This window comes from Epithele typhae (genome assembly GCF_022376455.1).
Source record: "Epithele typhae strain CBS 203.58 chromosome Unknown BXZ73scaffold_5, whole genome shotgun sequence".
NCBI classification, from domain to species: domain Eukaryota; kingdom Fungi; phylum Basidiomycota; class Agaricomycetes; order Polyporales; family Epitheliaceae; genus Epithele; species Epithele typhae.
The window spans coordinates 111,852-133,163 of record NW_025954196.1 but is presented as its reverse complement, the minus strand read 5'-3'; the positions used below and the strand labels follow the sequence as shown (position 1 = coordinate 133,163).

At 61.5% G+C, this 21,312-nt stretch overlaps 9 protein-coding genes across 9 annotated transcripts; 6 read left to right on the top strand and 3 right to left on the bottom strand.

The window, feature by feature from the left end:
• Nucleotides 1-582: 582 nt before the first annotated feature.
• On the bottom strand, nucleotides 583-1,517 carry BXZ73DRAFT_87847 (dynactin subunit P25; the record flags this gene model as incomplete). Its single annotated transcript, XM_048024739.1, has 5 exons — nucleotides 583-683; nucleotides 740-842; nucleotides 1,024-1,162; nucleotides 1,221-1,405; nucleotides 1,473-1,517. The coding sequence occupies 5 exons, from the start codon at nucleotides 1,515-1,517 to the stop codon at nucleotides 583-585; spliced, it is 573 nt and encodes a 190-aa protein (XP_047881432.1).
• Nucleotides 1,518-2,460: 943 nt separating this feature from the next.
• On the top strand, nucleotides 2,461-3,069 carry BXZ73DRAFT_97593 (uncharacterized protein; the record flags this gene model as incomplete). The annotated part of the gene is made up of 1 exon (XM_048027416.1): nucleotides 2,461-3,069. The coding sequence occupies one exon, from the start codon at nucleotides 2,461-2,463 to the stop codon at nucleotides 3,067-3,069; it is 609 nt and encodes a 202-aa protein (XP_047881431.1).
• Nucleotides 3,070-4,442: 1,373 nt separating this feature from the next.
• On the bottom strand, nucleotides 4,443-6,559 carry BXZ73DRAFT_87846 (glyoxylate dehydrogenase; the record flags this gene model as incomplete). The annotated part of the gene is made up of 12 exons (XM_048024738.1): nucleotides 4,443-4,492; nucleotides 4,553-5,026; nucleotides 5,082-5,142; nucleotides 5,195-5,485; nucleotides 5,548-5,634; nucleotides 5,686-5,779; nucleotides 5,832-5,896; nucleotides 5,946-6,111; nucleotides 6,164-6,226; nucleotides 6,286-6,337; nucleotides 6,392-6,424; nucleotides 6,481-6,559. The coding sequence occupies 12 exons, from the start codon at nucleotides 6,557-6,559 to the stop codon at nucleotides 4,443-4,445; spliced, it is 1,515 nt and encodes a 504-aa protein (XP_047881430.1).
• Nucleotides 6,560-9,059: 2,500 nt separating this feature from the next.
• BXZ73DRAFT_87845 (Phosphoenolpyruvate/pyruvate domain-containing protein) lies at nucleotides 9,060-10,429 on the top strand (the record flags this gene model as incomplete). Its single annotated transcript, XM_048024737.1, has 5 exons — nucleotides 9,060-9,323; nucleotides 9,387-9,460; nucleotides 9,536-9,670; nucleotides 9,731-10,176; nucleotides 10,239-10,429. 5 exons carry the CDS (start codon nucleotides 9,060-9,062, stop codon nucleotides 10,427-10,429), a joined length of 1,110 nt encoding a protein of 369 aa, XP_047881429.1.
• A 2,571-nt stretch (nucleotides 10,430-13,000) lies between these two features.
• On the top strand, nucleotides 13,001-14,547 carry BXZ73DRAFT_74478 (uncharacterized protein; the record flags this gene model as incomplete). Its single annotated transcript, XM_048022031.1, has 2 exons — nucleotides 13,001-13,196; nucleotides 13,253-14,547. The coding sequence occupies 2 exons, from the start codon at nucleotides 13,001-13,003 to the stop codon at nucleotides 14,545-14,547; spliced, it is 1,491 nt and encodes a 496-aa protein (XP_047881428.1).
• A 204-nt stretch (nucleotides 14,548-14,751) lies between these two features.
• Nucleotides 14,752-15,061, bottom strand: BXZ73DRAFT_97589 (nucleotide excision repair TFIIH subunit; the record flags this gene model as incomplete). Its single annotated transcript, XM_048027415.1, has 3 exons — nucleotides 14,752-14,781; nucleotides 14,834-14,966; nucleotides 15,021-15,061. The coding sequence occupies 3 exons, from the start codon at nucleotides 15,059-15,061 to the stop codon at nucleotides 14,752-14,754; spliced, it is 204 nt and encodes a 67-aa protein (XP_047881427.1).
• A 558-nt stretch (nucleotides 15,062-15,619) lies between these two features.
• Nucleotides 15,620-16,968, top strand: BXZ73DRAFT_41094 (ribose 5-phosphate isomerase; the record flags this gene model as incomplete). The annotated part of the gene is made up of 8 exons (XM_048018700.1): nucleotides 15,620-15,773; nucleotides 15,836-15,921; nucleotides 15,978-15,996; nucleotides 16,054-16,134; nucleotides 16,189-16,366; nucleotides 16,457-16,508; nucleotides 16,568-16,759; nucleotides 16,819-16,968. The coding sequence occupies 8 exons, from the start codon at nucleotides 15,620-15,622 to the stop codon at nucleotides 16,966-16,968; spliced, it is 912 nt and encodes a 303-aa protein (XP_047881426.1).
• Nucleotides 16,969-17,339: 371 nt separating this feature from the next.
• BXZ73DRAFT_74476 (uncharacterized protein) lies at nucleotides 17,340-18,330 on the top strand (the record flags this gene model as incomplete). The annotated part of the gene is made up of 2 exons (XM_048022030.1): nucleotides 17,340-17,804; nucleotides 17,923-18,330. 2 exons carry the CDS (start codon nucleotides 17,340-17,342, stop codon nucleotides 18,328-18,330), a joined length of 873 nt encoding a protein of 290 aa, XP_047881425.1.
• Nucleotides 18,331-18,934: 604 nt separating this feature from the next.
• Nucleotides 18,935-20,936, top strand: BXZ73DRAFT_74475 (uncharacterized protein; the record flags this gene model as incomplete). Its single annotated transcript, XM_048022029.1, has 6 exons — nucleotides 18,935-19,118; nucleotides 19,178-19,675; nucleotides 19,731-20,173; nucleotides 20,366-20,464; nucleotides 20,492-20,571; nucleotides 20,696-20,936. 6 exons carry the CDS (start codon nucleotides 18,935-18,937, stop codon nucleotides 20,934-20,936), a joined length of 1,545 nt encoding a protein of 514 aa, XP_047881424.1.
• Between the last annotated feature and the right edge of the window lie 376 nt (nucleotides 20,937-21,312).

The window sequence follows — 21,312 nt, the reverse complement described above, 5'->3', positions numbered from 1 at the left end:
GGCGATTGTTAGCTAACGATGTGCAGCATTGGCGTCAAGGGATCGTGTGCGGGGGCAGGCAGGGCAGAGGGAAGACGGACGTCGGCGGACAAGTTCCGCCATGGGCGCTCCTCGCGCTCTCCCAGTGTCTGGGCCTTGGCGCCCAACTTGATGATGCAATTGGGCTTGGCCACCGTCTCGAGGGTGCGCCATCGGTGCTCAAGCTCAGCACTCAGCACTCAGCACTCAGCACTCAGCACTCACTGCTCACTGCTAAGACTATCTTAAGTGGAGCTCGGTGGAGGCAGTGTATGTCACAATTCGATCCCATTGACGTGAATCAACTGCTACAGGCGGTACGCACAGAAAGCTCGCGTATCGATACTGCAAGTAGGGATCAGCTGAACAGGTCAAAAACAGGTGCGCGGCAGGCCATCGGTAAGGGTCCGTTTTGATGAGGTAGCTAGCGCAGATCGACAATGTTCACGGGAAGGCCCCATGACGCTCGGATAGCTTGCAAGCGACGTTGCAGGCCGTCATAGTCGGACCAGTGATGCGGCAGGGTATTGACAGCAGCAGATTATCGGCGGCGAACGTAAACAGTCATCTGTCCGCCGGAAGAGGTTGAAAGCGAGTGTAATACTGCTTCGTCTGAGCTTCAACCATCTCTGGTGTCGACTCCGGAAGATCTTCAATGAACCGACCTGTGCCGACAAGATGCTATGACCAAGGGAGTGCAAAGTTACGCAGCAATACTCACCCGGGGAGCCACCGAACAGTACTAAAGCTGGTACGACGGTATTTGGCGGGATGACGGTATTGTCTGCAATCTTGGCGCAATCTTTGATAATGGTGAACTTTCCCTACAAATGACAACAGGTCAATACTGGTCGCCAAAGAACCGTCCGGAGGGGAATGGTGACAACAGGCCGTGTGCTACTACCCTAAATCTATGGGAAGCGGTGAGGTAGACGCGGTATAACAGGGACAGGTGCTTTGGGAGTTGTAGCCCGTTCGCCGGGAATGCATGAATGAGACACATACGATGATGCAGTTCTTCCCAATCTCAACATGATTCCCGATAGTGGCAGCTTCGACAATGGAATTTGCACCTATGTGCACATGGTCGCCGATCTTCATAGGGTAGTAGTTGAAGTTTCCGCGATACGTTTTGTACGGTGGCCTTTCCGCGCATGTCTCATAAATGCGTACCCTTATGGCCTATAAAGAAAGGTACTCACCTCATTACACACCCTTCCCCTATAAGACAATACCTCCCCAGTGAGATGACCACCGCATGTCCTGGACCTGTCCTACGCAGGTCTCCTCGGATTATCGCTCCACTTGCAATGATAGTCTTCCCTCCCAAGATGATGTTCTGAGGCCCGGAGATGGTGGCCCTACGGGAGACTTTGTTCCCAGTGTCCTGCAAGTGGCGCATACAGTCAGCTGTTTTTGAAGCACGAGGAACGAAGAGAGAGACATTTACCTACCGTCTCAATGTACTCTGCACGAGTGTAGTATATGGGAAGATCCATGCGACTAGTAGAGACAACGTATGTTTGAGTATGAGGAGTAGAAACAAGGCACAGGGTATGGAGGCAGGCGGAGGCGCGCTGAAACTGGCCGTGCGCGGCTGATGTCACTCCTCGCCTTCTTTGCCCACCACCACTAAGTATGCGTGATTCAGCTGTTCGCCATCCTCGACGTCTGAGCCGACTGTTCCCCTCTCTCCCTGCAAGAGGCGGCACTCCATGGATGCTAAGTATCATCAACAAGTATGACCCGCCCCGAGCCGGTCAACTCGGTTGAATCTCGACCCTAGCGGTTCAGCCTAGCAAGAACACCCTTTCTGCTTCCCGCTCCTTCCTCAACCGGACTTCCGCACTCTCCTGTGTTCACATACATCCGCACTGTTCACGGACATCCGCACTCTCCTATGTTCACTCTCCGCTCGTCTTGGGGGTTATAATCTGTGGTCGCTCGAGACATCTGCCATCCCATCTTTCCTCTCTTCCTCATCTTCTACCACTCTTCCCCTCTCCTCTCTGTTCTATCACTCGTCGACCTTCAGCAACTATGTCTTCGTACAACAAGACCGCCCGCGCAGCGTTCAGGACCCCGTTCGGCCGGCGCATGGTCCCAGGCCGGAAGGAGGCCGTCATGCTAGAGCACGCTCTCTGGGAGCGCTGCGACGAGCAGGCGCGTGCGTCCAGGCAAGCTTTCGCCGCCCGTCGTCTCCATCGTGCACCCCTCGCTGCTCCTTCTTCCCCCGGCTCCGGTGCGGCTGACCCCAGAGACAGTGAGACCGAGAGGGCCTCCCGCGGGCAGAGTGGCTCTCTCGCCCGCGGCGTGGACCGCCCTCGAGGTGAAGGGGCGCACGTCGACGAGGCGCTCGCTCTCCTGGCGGCCGTTAGGCTGACGACCGCTAGGCTGGGCTTGTGCCCGCCGCCGCCGTGCCCCGTTCCGTGCCCGGTGAGTATGGCCCGCGAGGCTGAAGAGGGCGCAAAGGAGAAGCGCAAGGCTGCGGAAGAGCTCGCCTGGAAGAAGCGCAACGCCGCTGAGGAAGCCGAGTGGAAGAAGCGCAAGGCGGCTGGGGAGGCCGAACGGAGGAAGCGCAAGGCGGCTGACGATGCCGAGAAGAGGCGTCAGGAGGCCGAAGATGCGATGGACATCGAAGAGGAGAACGAGGTCTGCGCCATGCTGGATGACCTGTCGCTCGAGCACGACGAAAACGAAAACGAAGACGAAGACGAAGACGTTGAGACTGAAGACGCGGGCAAGATGACGGCCGCCGTGGACGCTCCACTGGCCCCAGCAAGTACGCGCAAGCCCTCGCGGACTCCGATACATCTCCAGCTGCCGTTCGAGCAGCGGCAGGCCCACGTACCTCGCGTGGTGTTTGCGCTCCGGCAGCCCGAAGAGCAGGCGAGGACCGCGACGGAGCTAGCCGCCGCCGCCGCGCTGGTCGGGCTTTGGAGCGAGGGGCGGTTGCAGCCGAGCGTACGGAGGCGGGTGGCTCCGCTTCCCAAGCGCAAGGTCGTGTCCGTTGCGTCGCGTTCGGGTCAGGCCGGTGTCGCGCGGGCGTAGAGGGCGTAGAGGGCGGAGGCTATGGTATGTCGTCATCGCGATCGCGCCTTGTTCTGCGGAGGCTGACATTTCCCTGGGCCGTGCAGCGCGGGCGCATCCTCTGGTCGGACTGGATACGGCCTTGGATTCGGATTTGGACTGGACTCGGATATGGACATGGACATGGACATGGACTCGTGCTGCGTTGTATTCTGCTGTTTCGTGCGCTCCGAATGGTCACTGCTTCGCTGCGGCTCGCCGCTTCCCAACTCGAACTCCACTTGGTGTGAGCGTGAATAGGTTCAGGGATAGCAACACGACGACACATCACGATTGAGCTGCAAGACGACTATCCGCAGGACGCAGAGGTGCGCTGATCTGACACTTGGTACTCCAAAGCTTTCAGTTTAGATCTGACTGAAGAGCCCCGAACGGCACTTGAACGGTGCTGGACCCATGGAGCTCTGATCGCGAACCCCCGCTTGGCGCAGATATGAATATTCTTGCCTCACTGGAAGTCATAGCAACCCAATAAGACGTATGACAGGCGTAAAGGCGTACCGCAATGGACACTGGACAGCCCGCATGCGCGCGCAGATACTGCAGCTCGCTAAACCCACGCTTATCGTCTCCGCCAAGCTCGCATCGGTCCTCCCTCGACTCCCTCCGGGGTATTTTTGGGCTTCTCGATGGTTCCAGACCGATGGCAACAGCGTCGTACGCTGCATCAGCCCTCCTGTGCGATACCCACCCTCTGCTGAGCTCAAATATTGGCACGTCCTCAACTCAGAGCTCGGCGCCGCGTTTGACGTGACCCCACAGCGGCGTGCGAAGACGACAGGTCCAAACGGGGCACCGGCGATCCAGCAGTATTTGGCAAGACGACAACGCAACATGTCGAAGACGTCGACCGCCACGTCCCGCAGTTCGCCGGTCCACATTCAGGCGCACGCGGACTGCGCGGAGGCAGGCCTGAGTGCGAGCGCGCCTGGCGCGCCCACCACCTCCGTCAAGTCCGGGCCTCACTCAGACGCGTGCTCCCACGTCCGCCACCCGCAGCCGATGATCAGGGACGCAAAGCCCGAGCACCGCGGGTCGCCGTGGGCTCTGGCGGCGCGAACCTTGCGGGAACCGGTGCGGGGCGTGGGCCGCCTCCGCACAACCGCCACGGTCCGCCTGCGGAGGGTCCCACGGAGGTCGAGAGTCGCACCACTCTGCAGTCGCTGCTCCTGGCGCGATGCGTTCCGGCGTTCCGGTGGGCGCGAGGAGGAAGAAGGATGCGATTGTCAAGAAGGTAGAGTAGCGTACACGGCGGCTGGAGATGCACAAAAGCAGTGGGTGGTATACATGCATGGAGACATACGAACGGGGGGCGCGGCGGTGCCTGCGCCAATCTACATCCGGGCCTTGACGTCCTTGAACTTCGCGAGCCCGAGCGGCTGGTCTGAAAAAAAAACACCGGCGTCAGCGGCGTCTTGGCACGAACGGGGGCGATGGGGCTCACAAGTGTTGTTGAAGAGGTTGTCCTCGGGGGTCATCACGAAGTGGCTCTTCAGCGAGCTCGCGTCGACCATCTCGGGCACGACGTCCTTGATCGCCTTCGCGCCGAGCAGGCGCATGTTCATCTCGAACTCGTCCCGGAAGATCTGGATCGCCTTCTCCACGCCCTCCTGTCCGTACGCGCAGAACGCGTAGAGGAACGGCCGGCCGACGCCGACGGCGGACGCGCCCAGCGCGATCGCCTTGAGGACGTCGGACGCGCGGCGCACACCGCCGTCGACGTAGATCTCGAACTTGGGGTCCGGGAAGTAGCCGCGGAGGCGGAGGGCGGTGACGACCTCGACGAGGACTTCGATGCCGGAGCGCGCGGTGTCGAGTTGCCGACCGCCGTGGTTGGAGAGAACGATGCCCTGGACACCGGCCTCGTATGCGAGGACCGCGTCCTCCGCGCAGCCGATACCTTTGAGGATGATGGGCACTAGAGGAGCGCGGATTGTTAGCGTGCATGCGTATCAGAGACGGAGCCAACGTACTCTTGGTGATGCTCTGGAACCACGGGATGTCCTTCCACGACAGGCTAGGATCGATGAACGACTGAAAACGAGCACCTCAGTGCCTTGATCAGCGGCGCGGTCGGACCACGCACCGAGATCGCGCGCGCAACGCCCTGGTCCTTCTTGACATCGGACTGCCCCTCCTGGACCTTGGCACCGGCATCGTCGTCGACGGCCTTCATGCGCATGTCCTTCTCACGCCGACCAAGCTGGGGCGCGTCGACAGTGATGAAGAGGCCCTTGATGCCCCGCTTCTCGGCGTGCTGCACGTACTTGCGCGTGATCTCGCGGTCGCGGTTGACGTAGAGCTGGAGGAAGAAGATCTGGCCGGGGGCCGCGGCGTCCATGATGTCATCGAATGAGACGGAGGCGAGCGTCGCGATCTAGAAAGGCGGGCCGCATGAGAGAAGACCGGGTCACCGGGGGCGTGCTGGGGCTGACTGACCATCTGAATGACGCCGTAGTTGGCAGCGGCGCGGGTCAGGCAAAGCTCACCATCGGGGTGGCCAAGTTTGCCGAGGGCAGTGGCAGACTGTGTGCGGTGTTTGAGTGGCGAGTGCGCTTGGGTAGCCGAACAACTCACGATGTACAAGGGAAGCGTCGACTTCTGACCGAGGATGGTGTGTGACCAGTCAACTGAGGAGACATCTCGCAAGATCCGTGGACGGAACCAAACCCTGGAGCGATTTAACACAGGGACAGGTCAGGTGAGAAATCTAGTCAACGAACCTCTGGTAGGCCATGCGGTTCTCACGAAGAGTGATTTCATCGTCGGATGCAGAAGAGTAGTATGCCTGTGCCGCACGTGAGATCAATGCACACAGAAAGGTATTCAGAGCATACCCAGGACTTCGCAGGGAGCACCGTCCTGGCAACGTTTTCGAAATCATGCATGTTGATAATGTTTTCGAGAGGCGGCCGCGCGTCCATGAGCGCGAGCCTCATCTTCTCTTCCTCGGTCACCTCCTTTACAACCTTCGCAACGGTGCTGGCATCAATGGCGCCGAGGCTGAAATGACAGATGTCAGAGTATGCGCTGGCGTTGCAGGAAGCAGACGCACTGTTTCTCGACGGGAAGGTTGGTGGTGATAGCGTCCGGAGGGTGAATGGGATCATATGCCTCGCTGGATGCGTCCAAACATGAGATCATGGGAAAATATATAACAGTGGATGGTCCACTCACGTTGCGTCCTTTCCGGCGTACTTGAGAATGATCTTGGACCCGCCCGGGTGCTCTTCAAAAGCACTGTTGTGAGAACCAGAAGCGCCCCCGGAGCAAAATAACATACCGTCCAAGAAGTCAGTCACGTCGTAAACTTTGCCTATAAATTCTGTCAGACGACCTGGGAGACGCAGCTATAGATGAAGGCACGCATACCGTGAACGATGATCCAGCAGCTATCACGGCTTGCGTGCTCAGCGACCTCGGGACCTGTGAGGGTGTGAACGTTCGCCATCGTGTAGGACCGCAGAATGCGACGTGGGGTGCGATGGGGGAGGTGGCGGAGACGGGCGGATGAGCTCGGGGTGTGAGGGAAGCGGCGACGATTTCGGCCGTGCTTTCATATTCTCTCGTGCGGGAGGGCGGGGTCTGCAGGATCGCCCTGGTCTGTCCACCGCGGAGGCCCGCCCCGTGGGATGGTGCAACTCCCTCGCACTCCATTCGGCCCCGCACTGAGGGTGGAGAGCCGTCGGCGAGGGTGCAGAGGGAGGCCGGCGGTAGTAACGGCCATGGGGCGGGGTTACGGATTCAGGCGGAGGAGTGACGGGGCGGGGTTTAGGCGGACGTCCGCACAATGGCGCGTACATCGACCGGTCTCGTTCCTGGTGAAAGAGGCAGGATTGTCGGTCGTTGTTCCTGTCGCATCAAAAACAGAACATCTGCCCGAGAGTTCGTAAGATGGATGTGAAGAAGAAACATTGCCAATCGTAGGCGGTACTTGCGTTCGTCGGCCTCACAAAAATTGGCGGTGAAGTTGTGGCACATGGTCACAGCTGCCAACGTTGTATGGGGTCTGTCTATGACAGACACACGCGGTCGATCGGCATTGTGTAAAACTGGTGCAAGCTCGTGAGTCGTGTGCGCCCTAAAACGCGCCCCAAGTGCATACATGACCGCGTCCGACGCGATAGAAGCCATATGACAGATTGTCGCGTGTACCCACTTGCTCCTATCTCCGGAGACCCGGAGATAGGTCTCACAGCAGGCAGGTTGGGAGCGTCTAGAATCCCAACTTCCAAAGTCATCGATACGACGATGCGATCTGTGATATTGTCCTGCTGACACTCACCGAATGGGATTGTCGGTCCGAGTGCGTATGGTAGCCTCGCAGACATGCATCTACACGGTACAAGGCATGCTTGGCGGGGCTCTCGAGGGAGCAAGGCGAGGACGAGGGAGCGAGGCAAAGTCGCGTGGCAGGTGCCAAGTCGGAGCGACAGACGCAGCGCGCCAAGCTTGACGCCGATGGCGCCTGAGCTCGGAGGAAATTGGCGCCTCTCCGGCCGCGTACGTGCTTCCGTCCTCCATCGTCGTCGAGCTTGCTGCCACATGCCACCCCACGCGTTTCGGGATGATGCCCTCCCGGAGGGCGTCATGTACTGCGTCGTGGGCAGATACCCGTCGTATCATCATTCAACATCCTCGCAATACCCTGGCTAGCAGCAACGCTCTCACGATTGCAGTGGCCCTGGCACCTCATCTTGATACGGTCGTCGCCCACCTGCGGCGCTGGGAAGGTACGCATATCTTCGCCCTGACCGCGCTCGTGCACAGGTCCTCACCGCACGCCATTTGCAGTCTGCTTGACATCCCCGACCACGTCGGTGGATCGACAGCGCAGGCTCGTGCAATTTTACTCAACGCCGACGTACACGTAGCGTGACGTGCGGCGCTCATGGTCGCCGAAGCTCTCAGGTCGTGGAGAATGCTCTGGAAATCGATGCCATCTTACGTTGCGAACCCTTGTCACGCGCAGTGATCGAGACTGCGCAATTTCCCTCGATTTTCGACGACGGCAAGTTCGCAGAGCGCATCATGTCCAGAAACCCGCGCAGTGCGCACCATGAGAAAGTTAACGTGGTGCTTCATCGCCTAAACTGCCATCGCTCATATTTCATTCCCACAGGGACTGACACGGAGTACAAGCTCCTAGTGCTCCTCGTCCTGGTGTTCACACGTTACACTGCGTACTCTCCCTTCGCTCCACGCGAGAATGGCCCGAAGCGTCCGGCGAATTCCTTTGGTCCATGAGGAAGCGTACTTCGGGCTTGGCAGCACGAACGGATGGGCCCGCATTAACCCCGCCGGCGCGTCCAGGGTGGCTGTGTCTGCGCTCGTCGGTAAGAACGGCGCGTCCATTGATCCCGCTCCGAGCGGGCGAACCAATAATTTCGCTCCCCAACATTTTCCACGATGCAGCCCGCGTAGATGCTCCACGCCAAGCATTTCCCCCTCGGGTTCCATATGCGCGTCAGAGTCCCGCGTTTGGGAGAAGGAGCGGGGTGCGGCCGTACTGGCGCATCAGCGCAGACCGAACTCTAACGCCGCAACGACCCCCGCTGCGTGCACCCGTCCGCCGCGCGCGGAAGGTCGCGAGCCCCGGTCGAACTCCCGGACACTCGCTTCGCGCGCGAACCCGCCTGCCTATCGCGGCCGGTTCCCTGCCCCATCTGCGCGGGAACGCCCCATCAGACTGCCCGCTTCGCCTCTCACCGTATGCGCCCGGCAGCGCCCAGGCCCAGAGCTCCACCGGGGGCTCGCGCTGCCCGTCAGCCGCCAGAGTGCATTTAAGAGCCGTGTCGTTTCCGAGACGAACCCAACAGCCCACCGCCCTCCGCCTCGAGCTCCCTCCCCAAGCACTTCCCCGCCTTCTCCCGCCTCGCAAAGGCTCCACTGTTCCCACCACGTTCCGCCGCTCGACCTACGCATCCCTCCTCGCCCTCACGCTCTCCAAAATGCCGGGCCTCGAACTCTTCAGCACCATCAACTCCGCCGTCCTCGGCAGCTCCGCCAACGAGCCCTCCACGCACACGCCCACCAGCGAGCTGAACTCGCCCATCCTCTCGCCCGTCGAGGAGACAGCGGCCCCGGTCATGGGCCTCGCCGGCCCGAACCCGTACTACAACGCCCGCCTGGACCCCAAGAACTTCCTCGAGGGCGAGCTCTCCTGGAACCCCGCGACGCGCCTCCGGCAGATGCTCGCCCGTCCCGGCATCGTCGTACGTACTCCCCGCGCTCTTCTGTGCCTCTATCAACCTTCACTTAACGCCACTCCAAACTAGGTTGCGCCCGGGATCTGCGACGGCATCAGCGCACGCTGCGCGCTCGAGGCCGGCTTCGACTGCATGTACCAGAGGTGCGTCCTCGTCACGTGGCGGCGCCACTAGCCACTTCTCTTGGCGTGGCGATGTTGACGGTTGTGTACGCACAGTGGGGCCGCGACCACGGCATCCCGCCTCGGCCAGCCCGACCTCGCGATCGCGACCCTGAACGACTTCGTCCAGAGCGCGCAGATGGTCTGCAGCCTCGACCCGACCGTCCCCGTCATCGCGGACGCCGACACCGGGTACGCCCCCCTCTCTCCACTGACGAATCGACGCGGGCACTGACGCGAATGCGCACACAGGTTCGGCGGGCCCGCGATGGTCGCGCGCACGGTGACGCAGTACGCGCGCGCGGGCGTCGCCGCGATGCACATCGAGGACCAGGTGCAGACGAAGCGCTGCGGGCACCTGCTCGGGAAGCAGGTCGTCTCCCGCGAGGAGTTCGTGACGCGGGTGCGCGCCGCCGTCGCCGCGCGCGACGCGATCCCAGGCGGGTCCGACTTCGTCGTCATCGGCCGCACGGACTCGGCGCAGGTGCTCGGGATGGACGAGGCCATCTTCCGCCTGAAGCTCGCCGCGGACGCCGGCGCGGACGTGTGCTTCATCGAGGGCGTGCGCACCGCGGATCTGCTCACGAGCACGATCGAGGCGCTCGCGCCCAAGCCGGTGCTCGTCAACGTCATCTCGGGCGGGCTCACGCCGTCGTTCACCACCCGCGAGGCGGAGGCGCTCGGGGCGAAGATCATCAGTGAGTGTCGGCTGGGCTCTGGTGCGCGCGCGGCGGGGCGCTGATTCGCGATCGCTTGGCAGTCTTCTCGCTCGTGAGCTGCGTCGCGGCCGTGCACGGGATCCGCGCGGCGATGGCGTCGCTGAAGAAGACGGGCACGGACCACTCGAGCGCGCAGGGGATGGACCCCAAGGCCTTCTTCCAGGTCATGGGCCTCGACGCGGTCGTCAAGTTCGACGCAGAAGCGGGCGGCAAGGCCTTCGAGGTCATCTAAGCCTCCCCCGGCCTCGGTTCGTCGGACGGTCTGGTCAGCAGAGCCCGCGTTGAAGACGTATAGACGGTCTTGTATGATCACCCCGGGCGGTCTCGGTTCCTCCTTTACATTCACCTATCTATTGGTATTCTCCGGTGTCTGCCCCGCGTCCGTCCCTCTCGTCTTGTTGTCTTGTTGTCGTCCGCACATCACTACTATTTACCCCCGCCTATGCCCCCGCATCCATCCTCCCCCGCATCCACTCATCCTCATCCATCACCTGTACACGCGACTCGGTGTAGAATTAGCATATGCCCTATGCCCCTGTGCGACTAGAGCACACGATATGCCATCCCTTTTTTGCTCTCCCTCTCTCTCCCCGCCTGCTCGCACCGTGCACTGCCGCCTGCCAAGCATTCCCATACCCGGGAGGCGACAGCGCGGCCCAGTGGATCCGCAGGCCTTCCATGCACAAAGTTCGGACGCCGCGGCGCGGACAGGCTTGGCACTCGACGTCGTCCCACTCAGTGCGGCAAAAGCCTGGTTGGCGTGCGCGGCGGGGATTGTGCGGGGCCGGACGGTTCGCGGAGGACCTGCTGTCACCGGCGTTCATTGTGCAGTTCCATTCCTGAGTGTGGTCACCGATCCGCGGTCGCCAGTGCATGAACGTTTGAACGCTCCGAGAACAGCGGGGGGAAGAGTGGGCTTGGGCGGTCGGGATCCGTCCTGGAACCACGAAGGTGGGGCGGCGGGGCGGAGCAGCGGCGCCGGAGATTTCGGTGGTCGTCTTCCCTGCGCGGACGTCGCGGTGGGACGCGCTTGGTCGCCCTTCGTGGCAGGGGGAACGCGAGGAGAAGCTTCGGCTCGAGAGCGTCCCCAATTGGTTTTGCGCGCGGCGCGTCTTGTCTGCTTGCGGCCTGGATGGAATATGGGTCGCTTCGTGGACAGCGGGCGTGTTGTTGGACGTTGAAAAGCGCGTCGAGTCGCAGGAAACGCACGATATGTATTGGAGAGGAGGTGGGAGTACATGAGTGAACTATGCGTCCCTCGGGAGGGGCTTCCACCTCGGATCCGCACGATCCAAACTTGCGGTCGTGCACTGCCTGGGGTTGGAAGCGACCCGATTTCCGGGTAGTGCACCGCACAGGGAGGACGGACTACCCACTTCCTCTTACGCACCGTGCGGCCACCGACGAACGTTTGAACCCTCCCAACGGCTACGTCATCCTGAACGGAGGCGAGAGACCAGGATCGCCGTCTGACCGCCCGACTCGCGCCGCGTTCCTCGTCATGAGGACGTCTTCGCTCCATATATCACTCCACGCCGAGAGTATGCGCTGTACTTGCCCAGCGTCCCTCACGTTCACGTGCCTATACGCCATTCAAAGGAGCGATTGGGCGGCGCGGCGTAGACGATACGGGGGGGACGGTTGGAAGGAAGCTTGGTCCGCCGCGAGACGGTGTTCTACCAGTCGTTCGTCCGGTCCGCGTCTGTCTTGCGCTCGAGATTCACGTTGTGTTTTTGGTTGCTGGTGATTGCGTACGTCATTGCCGCGTCATTGAGAGAGACGGTTCGCCGAGTATTACGCCAAAGGTAGGGGTGGTAGTGGAAGGCAGCACAAGGTGAACAAAAGACGGAAGACCAGAGTGGGCAAGGGGGAAGAGGGGATGGTCTGAGGGTGTCGAACGGCGAAGCGTGCGTCGGCCTGACGCGCCACGCGTCGGGCGCTACCGGGTGGCACAAGGTCGCGTCAGGAACGCCCGTCCAAGCGCCCTGTCGCTTGGACTGGCACCGACATCCACCCAAAATACTTCGTCTGCAGCATCCTCGCATCGAGCATCAGGACAAACTGCCGAGAGAGATGCTGCGCGACGTGCCCGCTCTCTCTCTCTTGAAAGCTTTGCGAATCCTCAGCCAACAAAACTTGAAGTAGGGACCAAGCAGAGGCTGCTGGTAAGGAAGCACCGCTATATGGCCCGACGAATTCACTGATCACAACTCGCATTGTCTAGATGATGCCGAAGGCTGCCGCGGCGCCGTCTTGGCTTCCTGAGCGTGAGGCTCATCCTGCAAACCGAGATCACCGCACGAGACCAGTCAGCACTGGCAGTGGAAGCCTGCATCAGTGGAAGCCAACCCCGCGGTCGTCCTGCGCTCCCCTGGCCCCGAAGCACGAGGAGTCGAGGCCCACGCCTGCTGAGCGCGGGGGGCTCGGATCGGTAACGTAAGCGAGAATACAAGGGACTTGGTCTAGCCGCGAACCTCGGGTACCTCCACTGGAGCGCGCTCTTATACCAGCCCGCTTATCCCTGACCGTTGGTGTTGGAATCCCAGCATATACGCACATCATCACCAACGTGCCGCTCGAAATACAAGGGCGTCCATGCCGGGCCGTCCCCGCTGCCCCCGAAGGACGTGTTTGTGGGTCCACCCCCCTTAGGCTCGCTCTCATGGGAACGCCGAGGCCCGCCACATCCTCATGTGCATATAACGTGGCGCAGGATCTTCTGGAGAATCGGACCCCCAGCCTCACTCCTTCTCGCACTTCTCCTCTCCTTCTTCAGTCCTTGCGCAGGCCGTAGGCGTTCGCCATGGAGAAACCCAGCCTCACTGCAATCATCATCGATGATTCTGCGATCAACGTTGGCAGCCCCCTTCCGCTGGATGCAAACGCGCCTGCGGCCGGACCGGAGACTGCGTCTATACTGGCGATGGCTGTCACGTCCTCATTGAACAGCACGATGCAGGTCTTTGACCGCCCGATCAGTTACTGGTGGAGCTTCACAGGTGCGTTCGGTCCCATGTCTCAGTCGACGGGCGCGCTATATCAGACGTTGTTATAGGAGCGACGCGTATCGAAGTATACGGGGCAGCGCTGGAAGACACTGGGATGGGGGCCGCGACGGCCACGTACAACCTCGATGGGAACGCGACTACGAGGGCTGTCCCTCTCTCAATAAACAACATCGCGAACTTCCCCTTTTTCGTCTCCTCGACGCTCGATCCTAGCCGTCAGTACAACCTCTCCGTGGATGTCGACGCTCAGCCGGCATCCCCGTATGTGCTGGACTACATCATCCTGTACAAGGACTTGGAGTCGACTACGACCATCGCGCAGGCTCTCGAGAGCAGCTCCGCGACGAGCACGCCGCAAGTTCCGACAAGCCAGTCGTCGGTACCGGCCCTCGAGGCGACGATCAGACCCTATGCTCTGCCCGTCATCGGGGTCTTGGCGGGCTTGTGCGGCATCCTCCTGGTCGCGTGGGGTCTGGCTCTGAGCCGTGTGCGCAGCACTCGCGGGTGGAGAGGTGTGCTCTCCTCCTCGAGGTACTCTGGTTCGTCCGTCAAACTTCTCCCCATGGTTTCCAGCCCGCTCACCAGGCGCGTCTCAGATCCCGAACAGCAGTTCTCGCAATACCGGAAGAAGAGCCTGCTGCTGCTCGCCGCAGAGCCTGCTCGACCCCTCAGCCCCCTGGAGACCGCTCCCGCCCAGTCCACGTCCGCGGCTCGCAACGCGCGCGCATTCAGACCCCTCCCGACGCGGGGCCCCGGGCTCCTCCCTCCCTCCCACTTCCCCAACTACCACTCGGTCCGCCCCACCGGGACCTACTACCGCTCCCCTCGCGCCCCCAACCCTTTCGGATACAGCCCGCTCCCCCGCGCCGACGCCGGAGCGACCGATCCCGCGCCGAGCCCCACGTCCACCGCGTCGACCTCCGTGCGGTCCCTCGCCTTCGGGGCGCCCCCGGTCGCCCCCCGCACCCCCGGGATCATAGTCGCCTCGCAAGCGCGTGCGTACCACAAGGCTGCAGCGGCCGCCGCCGCGGGGCGGCGATCCGCGGACCGCAAGGGTCAGGTCCGGAGGCAAGGCGGCAGCGCGCGTGCCCCGCCGACCCTGACCACCATTGTGCAGGACGCGGCGGGCGAGGAGGGGTACGCGGCGGTGCGCAAGGAGAAGCTTAAGGAGGAGGTGCGGCTCGAGCCGCCGTACATGGGGAGCCTCGAGGACCTGCTCAGAGCGTCGTTCTCGGAAGGCGGCGGCGATGGGGCGGAGGGTGGGACGGGCGGGACTCGACGCCATATCTCGGCGCGCGACACGTGGGATGGGGAGAGCCCGCCGGCGTACAGCAAGCTTTGAGACCGTAGGTCTCGTCTACTGAGCCGGTCTGTCTCGGAGTGATCTGTCGAATACCATTGTGCGGTGTGGAACAGCGAGGGCCGCGAGTAAGATATTTACTTACCACAACTGCGTCATCCTATACGTCCGACGGATGCAGCGTGTGAGGGGCGACAAGAATGGTCGGGTCGAACCGCAGTGTAGTGCTGAGCACAACAAAGCCCTTCACTCCAAACTATACGTGTTCTTCTCAAGCTGAAGAGCGGCGTAAAGAAATTATTCCTCGAGTGGCACTGGATCTGCTCACCTCGACCTCGAGGTCGCGTCTGACTTTCCACTCCGCTTCGGCCTTGATGACGACGTGGAAGTCGTCAAGGTCCTCGATTATGAAGTGCTCTTTGTCGTTCATGGTGAGCAGTATCTGCTTCACCGCGGAATCGCTGAGAAGGAGCAATCAGAGATCATGCCGGAGAGCTCACGGCAGCGCGACTAACCAAGTGAGGAGGATACCTGTAAATACGCGGGGGGAGCGCATGTCGTGAGCGACATCGCGATGGAGGCTGGGAGGGAACGAACCTCTTATTGCCTTCATGTTCCTACGCGAGCGAGGCGCTGGGAGCGCAGGACGGCTCGTAGATGGTGGCGGGAGAAAAGACGCGTGAGGCGCGCGGCTCGCGACTGGGGTCGTGACCGGGCCCGCGGGAAGTGCTACTGAGCGACGATCGCGACTCGCGAGGGCAGGCCATGCTCCGTCGGTCTACCCACGTTCCTCTCTCTCTCCACCCCCACCCCGCGCGCGCAGTACTCAGGAGGCCACGCTCGCCCACTTTGCCTCCCTCGAACCGCCTCCGCACCCTCTCCGCCCCGCAGCGCCAGCCGCCGCACCCGACAGCGCCAGCCAGCCTCCGATTCGAGTCCGGACCAGAGCTCGGACGAAGAGCGATCCACGGACGACAGAAGACGATGCCCATCCCGCCTGCGGTCCTCACCCCAGACCTTTCGTGAGTCCCCCGTCTGCCCGCCCCGCGACCACGTCCCAATCGCACACACCTTTGCCCCTGCCCCTGCCCCGCACCCACCCTCGCCCCGCACGATGCCCGCCGTCACGCTCGCCGGGCCCATCGCCACCCAACCCCCCGCCGTCGCTCACGCCGCGGTCGACAGGACGCCGACCAGCGGTGTCTACCCGGCCCCGCTCCGCGCGAAGGGCCAAAGCATGCCCGGCGGCCCGCTCGTCGTGTCCAAAGGTGCGCAGATGTCGTCGTCTGCTGGGTCGCGCTGTGGGACACTGACGAGGGGGCGCGTGGAGTTCCCGAGCCGACCTCTGTGGTCGAAGGCGCGAAGCGTCTCGCCGCCTGGACGGCCGTCGACAAGCACATCCTCCCGGAACACAAGGTACGCCCGTCCGCTGCATCGGCTCTGCACTCCGCTCATGACCCGTCCTCTCCAAGGTCATTGGTATCGGCTCTGGTACGGTGATGTCGCAGTTTGAGACCCTGTGATGGTCCCCACCACTTGCGTCATCAGGTTCGACCGTCCCCTACGTCGTCGAGCGCATCGTCGCCCAAGGCCAGGAGCTCAACAAGGACCGCGTCTTCATCCCCACTGGTGCGTCAGTGCCTGCGCCCCCGACAAGCGCGTGCTGAAGTGGGCGCGCCGCAGGGTTCCAGTCCAAGGAGCTCATCGTCGAGGCGCAGCTCCTCCTCGGCGACGTCGACCAGTACCCGGTGATCGACGTCACTATCGACGGCGCGGACGAGGTCGACCACGACCTGAACTGCATCAAGGGCGGCGGAGGCTGCCACCTCCGCGAGAAGGTCCTCGCCGAGGCTGCTGATACGTAAGTCCCACTCTAATCCCTAATCTCGCGATGCCCGCGCTCCGCGCTCGAAGCGGGACGCTGAAGCTCGTTTGGACCCGCCCTTCCCAGCTTCGTCCTCGTCGCGGACTACCGCAAGAACTCGGACGTGCTCGGCACGAACGTGAGCCCGCGCCGTTCCTCGTGCCTGTCGCATCCCACCACTGACCCCGACGCGCGCAGTGGAAGCAGGGCATCCCGATCGAGGTCGTGCCCTTCGCGTACAAGAAGATCCTCCAGAACCTGCACCTCATCGGCTCCCCGACCGCGCAGCTCCGGATGGCCAAGGCCAAGGCCGGCCCCGTCGTGTCCGACAACGGCAACTTCATCATCGACGCGCCCTTCCCCGAGGAGCTCATGAAGGACCCCTACACGGTGAGCCCGTCGTCGTCGCTCGCGCAACCGCCGCAGTGCTGATCCGGATGCTTGAGCAGCTCCTGCAGCGCATCAAGATGCTCACGGGCATCGTCGAGGTCGGCCTGTTCTGCCACATGGCCAAGTCGGCGTACTTCGGGAACCAGGACGGCAGCGTCACGGTCAAGTGGCACAACGGCCGCATAGAGCAGGTGGCCGGCACTGCTTGAGGGTGCCAAAACGTAGAGAACGTGAATGACGAGAAGTAGGTAAGATCGGTGACGCAGGCCCTTCGGCAAGCATATTGCTGACATTGGTGTTGTTGCAGAACTGCTTGTGGATCTCATGGATGGAGGTAGTTTGTACGAACAGATCTCTCACAATAAATACATCCCCTAGAATTGCATGATATAGCATGAAGATCCGACGAGAGCCAGCTTTCAACGTCGTCCTCGAGTGCTTTTCGCTTAGTTGTGGGTGGGTGCTGATTGACGACGCATAGGGTCCTTGTGAGGACGTTGCTCTGTCCTATGCCTGTCCTGTACTCACAGTGCGCGTCATAGATCCCGAGCAGCCGTTGCCACTGCATGGGCACAGAAACATGCCGTCGATCTCGACAACAGAGCCTTCCGGCCGGCTCCCGGAAAAATCATCAGACTATGCCCCGTCCGGGGAGCGCAACATGCGAGACTTCGAGCCAGGGTACCGTCTGGCCGCCACGTCCTCCCACTTCCCAACCCACAGCTTGGCACGCTCCATCACCTCCGTCGAGTCCACCGCCGTCGGCACGCTCGCGGGACGCGTTGGCACATACGCATCCGCTCCCGGGATTGCGGCAGTCTCGTCGAGCGCGGGGTCGCAAGCGGCGACCGGGTGGGTGGTCGTGTCGCAGGCGTATGCACTTGGACGTGTCCATGCGTGGACGCAAGCGACCGAGTCTGTGCAGGGGTCTCGACCTCGCACTCCGATTCCAACTGCACCCACACTGCTTGCCGTCGGTGCGGAGGCTGGACCCACGAACCTGGTGCCGTCGGAGAAGCGGCCCGAGGTGCGGCTCAAGCTACCGGTGCGAGGGTGTTACGCACAGAACGTCGACGATTTGCTGCGGGCGTACAGCAAGTGATGGAGGCATAGTCTCTTTCCTCGTTGGTCATTTCACATGCTTGGGTTCGTACGCGCCGTAGTATATGGTCGCGCTGTGGCCGTACTTTACGGAAGGCACCCCTTGCGCTGAGGGCAGGGATGGAAGATTTATATGCACTGTGGAGGGGGGGAGTGGGCTTGGTGCTTGCAGAGGCGACGAAAGCGGAGGCACAGGCGGAGGGGCGCGAAAACCTCGGCGATCGGCGCGGGGGGCCGGGTTCGGCGCTCCAGAAATGCGCACGAAATACGAAATCTATGTCTTCGTCCCAGACAGTCGAGCACCTACCCGAACACGCACGCCACCAGAAGACGCACGCCAGGCTGGGTGCGACAACGTAGTCTCCACTCTCGACTCTTCACGCCAACTCGGAGACGAACGCCAAAAGCGCAGCAACCGGGACGTGGCAAGCGGCGGGCAGACAAGCGCCGAGAACCCCTCGCCCAAATGATGTGTCGCCTGTCCAGCATTCCAACATCATCCCCGTTCCTGGCCTTGCTCGACCAGCATCGATGCGCCGCGCACGCACCTCAGGCGAGTCCCCTTAATATTCGTTGAAATTCCCAGCACAACGGCACAGAGCTCTTCGCAACGGCACCCCATTCAAATCGTTCCTGGGACACACAAAGACTCCACATGCTCGCCGTTGTCTCATCGCGGACCAACTCGCTTGACTGCGGCAATCCTGCTTCGCCACACCAAGAACCACGCGCGGCGCCAACATTCGAACAGAAGGTGATGATGGAAGCTTCTCACCAAGTCGGATAATCCGCCTCGAGTCTACCCGACTGCAGTGATCCACTCACCGGATTCTGGATCCGACGTTTTCCGACGGAACACGATCGAAAAACCGATTCGCACAACGGCGTCTCGAAGATGGCCGCGGAGGCCTTGCTAGAGCTCCCACACGCCCACATTCCGGACGACAGCGAAGCTTCCCCGGGTAGGGGCGCTTTGAGCAGGCTCTGGACACACATAACGCGCGTAACAGGTCCCCTTGACCATCGCTCTCTCCCCACTCATTCCAACTCACGAACACGCTCACGACCTCCAATATGACTCACGAAACCCTCTTCGGCTCCTTCGTCGTCGATTACTCCATGATCAACGCGAACAACACCCCCACGATCGCACCTACAGTGGGCGAGAATGTGACCGCCATGTTCAACGATGGCACCGACTTGAACAATACGTTCTGGGTCATCACCACTCCGACATCGTTCTGGTGTACCTTCAGTGGTGAGTGGAACCCCATGAATACCATGCGTGAACGTGCTGTATTCAGTGCCCGTGTTCAGGATTCCCGCGCGTTGCCGTGTACGGTGCAGTTGTGCATTACACCGATGATGAGCCTGCGACCGCAACCTACAGCGTCGATGGGAAGATCGCGGCGAACCAGACTCTTGTTTCCTTCGACTGCTTTCCCCATTTTCCTCTCTTTCTCGCAGAACTTCCCGACGCTAGTCGTCAACATACCCTCTCGGTGGACGTCGACGCCCGGCCGGCCGCACCTTATCTCCTCGACTACATCCTTCTGTATGACGCGCCGACAACGACGACCAACTCGACTGTTCGCTGTGGTGTATCCACTCCCAGCCCCACGTCAACCACCACCATCTCGGCCATCACCAGCACTGTCACCCGTCTTGCGTCCTCCGGGACCCCCATAGGTGCTCTGTCCGAGTCTAGTACTACGCAATTCGTGATCGCTATGGATGTCGCCTTTTTACTATTGGGCTTTATGATCGGTTGTTTGCTTTACCTGAGCATCAAACAATCCTACAGCAGGAACCATGGTAAGCACATGCTCATATCTCGATACTCACATCGTGCTCATGATGCATACCTTAGATTCCGAACCGCACAGAGCCGCCCCCAGGCGTGTCGGCATTGAACCCTCTCCGCCTCCATACACGAGGATATGCCCTCCCGAGGAACACATGCTCCAACACTTTGACTCGGACCGTCTCATCTCCCCCTCTCCTCGCATCTTCATCTACAGCGCAGCAAGCTCCACCACCTCCTTCGACACCACTGTCGCTGACGCGCTCTCCGGGCGCGTGGTCGGACACACGTCCATCCCCACTCCGCCGTCCAGTGCACACGTCCCGGCGGAGGAGAGGGTGACCGAATGCAATCGGTCATCCTTGCGCACGGACTCGTCCCTCAACCCCCAGCCTGTCCGCGACGGTGTGCGTGGCGGACTGTGGAGGGTCTCGACGTTCCGGTCCACCTCCGACACCATCAGCACGGCGCTTCCAGAGACTCCTTCTGAGGAGCGGACCGGTCCGCTGGTGCGTTGGCCTTGGGCGGGGATCGTCACAGGCTTGCTGCGGGACGAGTTGTCTGCTGCTGTTGAGGCGGGTCGCTCGGCGAATGATGACGACACCTGGGCCGTGTAGAAATTTGTAGAAACCCGCGCTATGACCTTCGAATGTATACATGTGCAATCGTGCAAATTCAATGACACAGCAGCGGATGTACAGAGGCAGTGTCACGTGTGCCATCGCCAGGAGTCCGCGAAGCTCACAATCGTCGTCGCCACACTCGGCCAGCCCTTCAACATCGGGGCAGCGCATACACACGTGCGTGCAGCTGATGGGATTGTCCAGTTCGTTCTCACGAAAGATACCCAGCCCTCTGTCGGCGGACATAGCACCGAGGATGGCGCGATTTGTACCCCTGCACCCGAGTACGCGTAGCTCGCTGCTCGATGCGAGGCTGATGTGCTCTTAGATCACGCGCCCGAGCCCTAGGCGTCGGCTCACGACGGCACAGACGAACACTGCGTGCAGGACAACTGAGATATGAAAGAGGCCGCCTGTGAGAGTTTACTTCGAGCAACGCGGGTACGACGTGGCCCCAGATATCCGGGACTCGGAGTCAGTTGTGAAGAGAGAGCGCTCCGAGGAGTCCGATGCGGTCAACCGTCCGAGTCGGAGTCCGCGGCCCGAAGCCCACGTGAACGCCCAGCCGAAAAAGGAAACGAGCGCCCGAACCCCCGAGCCGCCAGTGGCCACTGTCGCCACCAACGTCGCCACTGACGACTGTCTGTGATACCGGGCCCAAGTGGCACTTCAGTAATAAGTATGAATGTGCCCTTGTTTTTTGAGGGTGACGTCTGGCTAATGGAATGTCATCAGCTAGAATTCCGTGCACGACGCGGCCATGGGCCTCCGACGCGCCCGTCACACTGTTCCTGAAGAGCACGCGTCTCCGCCGCTCGACCAGGGGCGCAGATGCGTCTGGAGCTCGTCAATTGAGTCATGCACAAATTGATGATGGCTGAGAGAAGCCTCTTGTCGGGTAACTAGCGGTTTGTTCTCGCGAGAAAATGGACTGAGCGCTGATCCGCTTGCCGTCCGTCAGATCTGCCTCTTGCTGTTCAACGGCCCGCGGCAGTCACGGGACGCCAGTCTGTGTGGCATTCTTT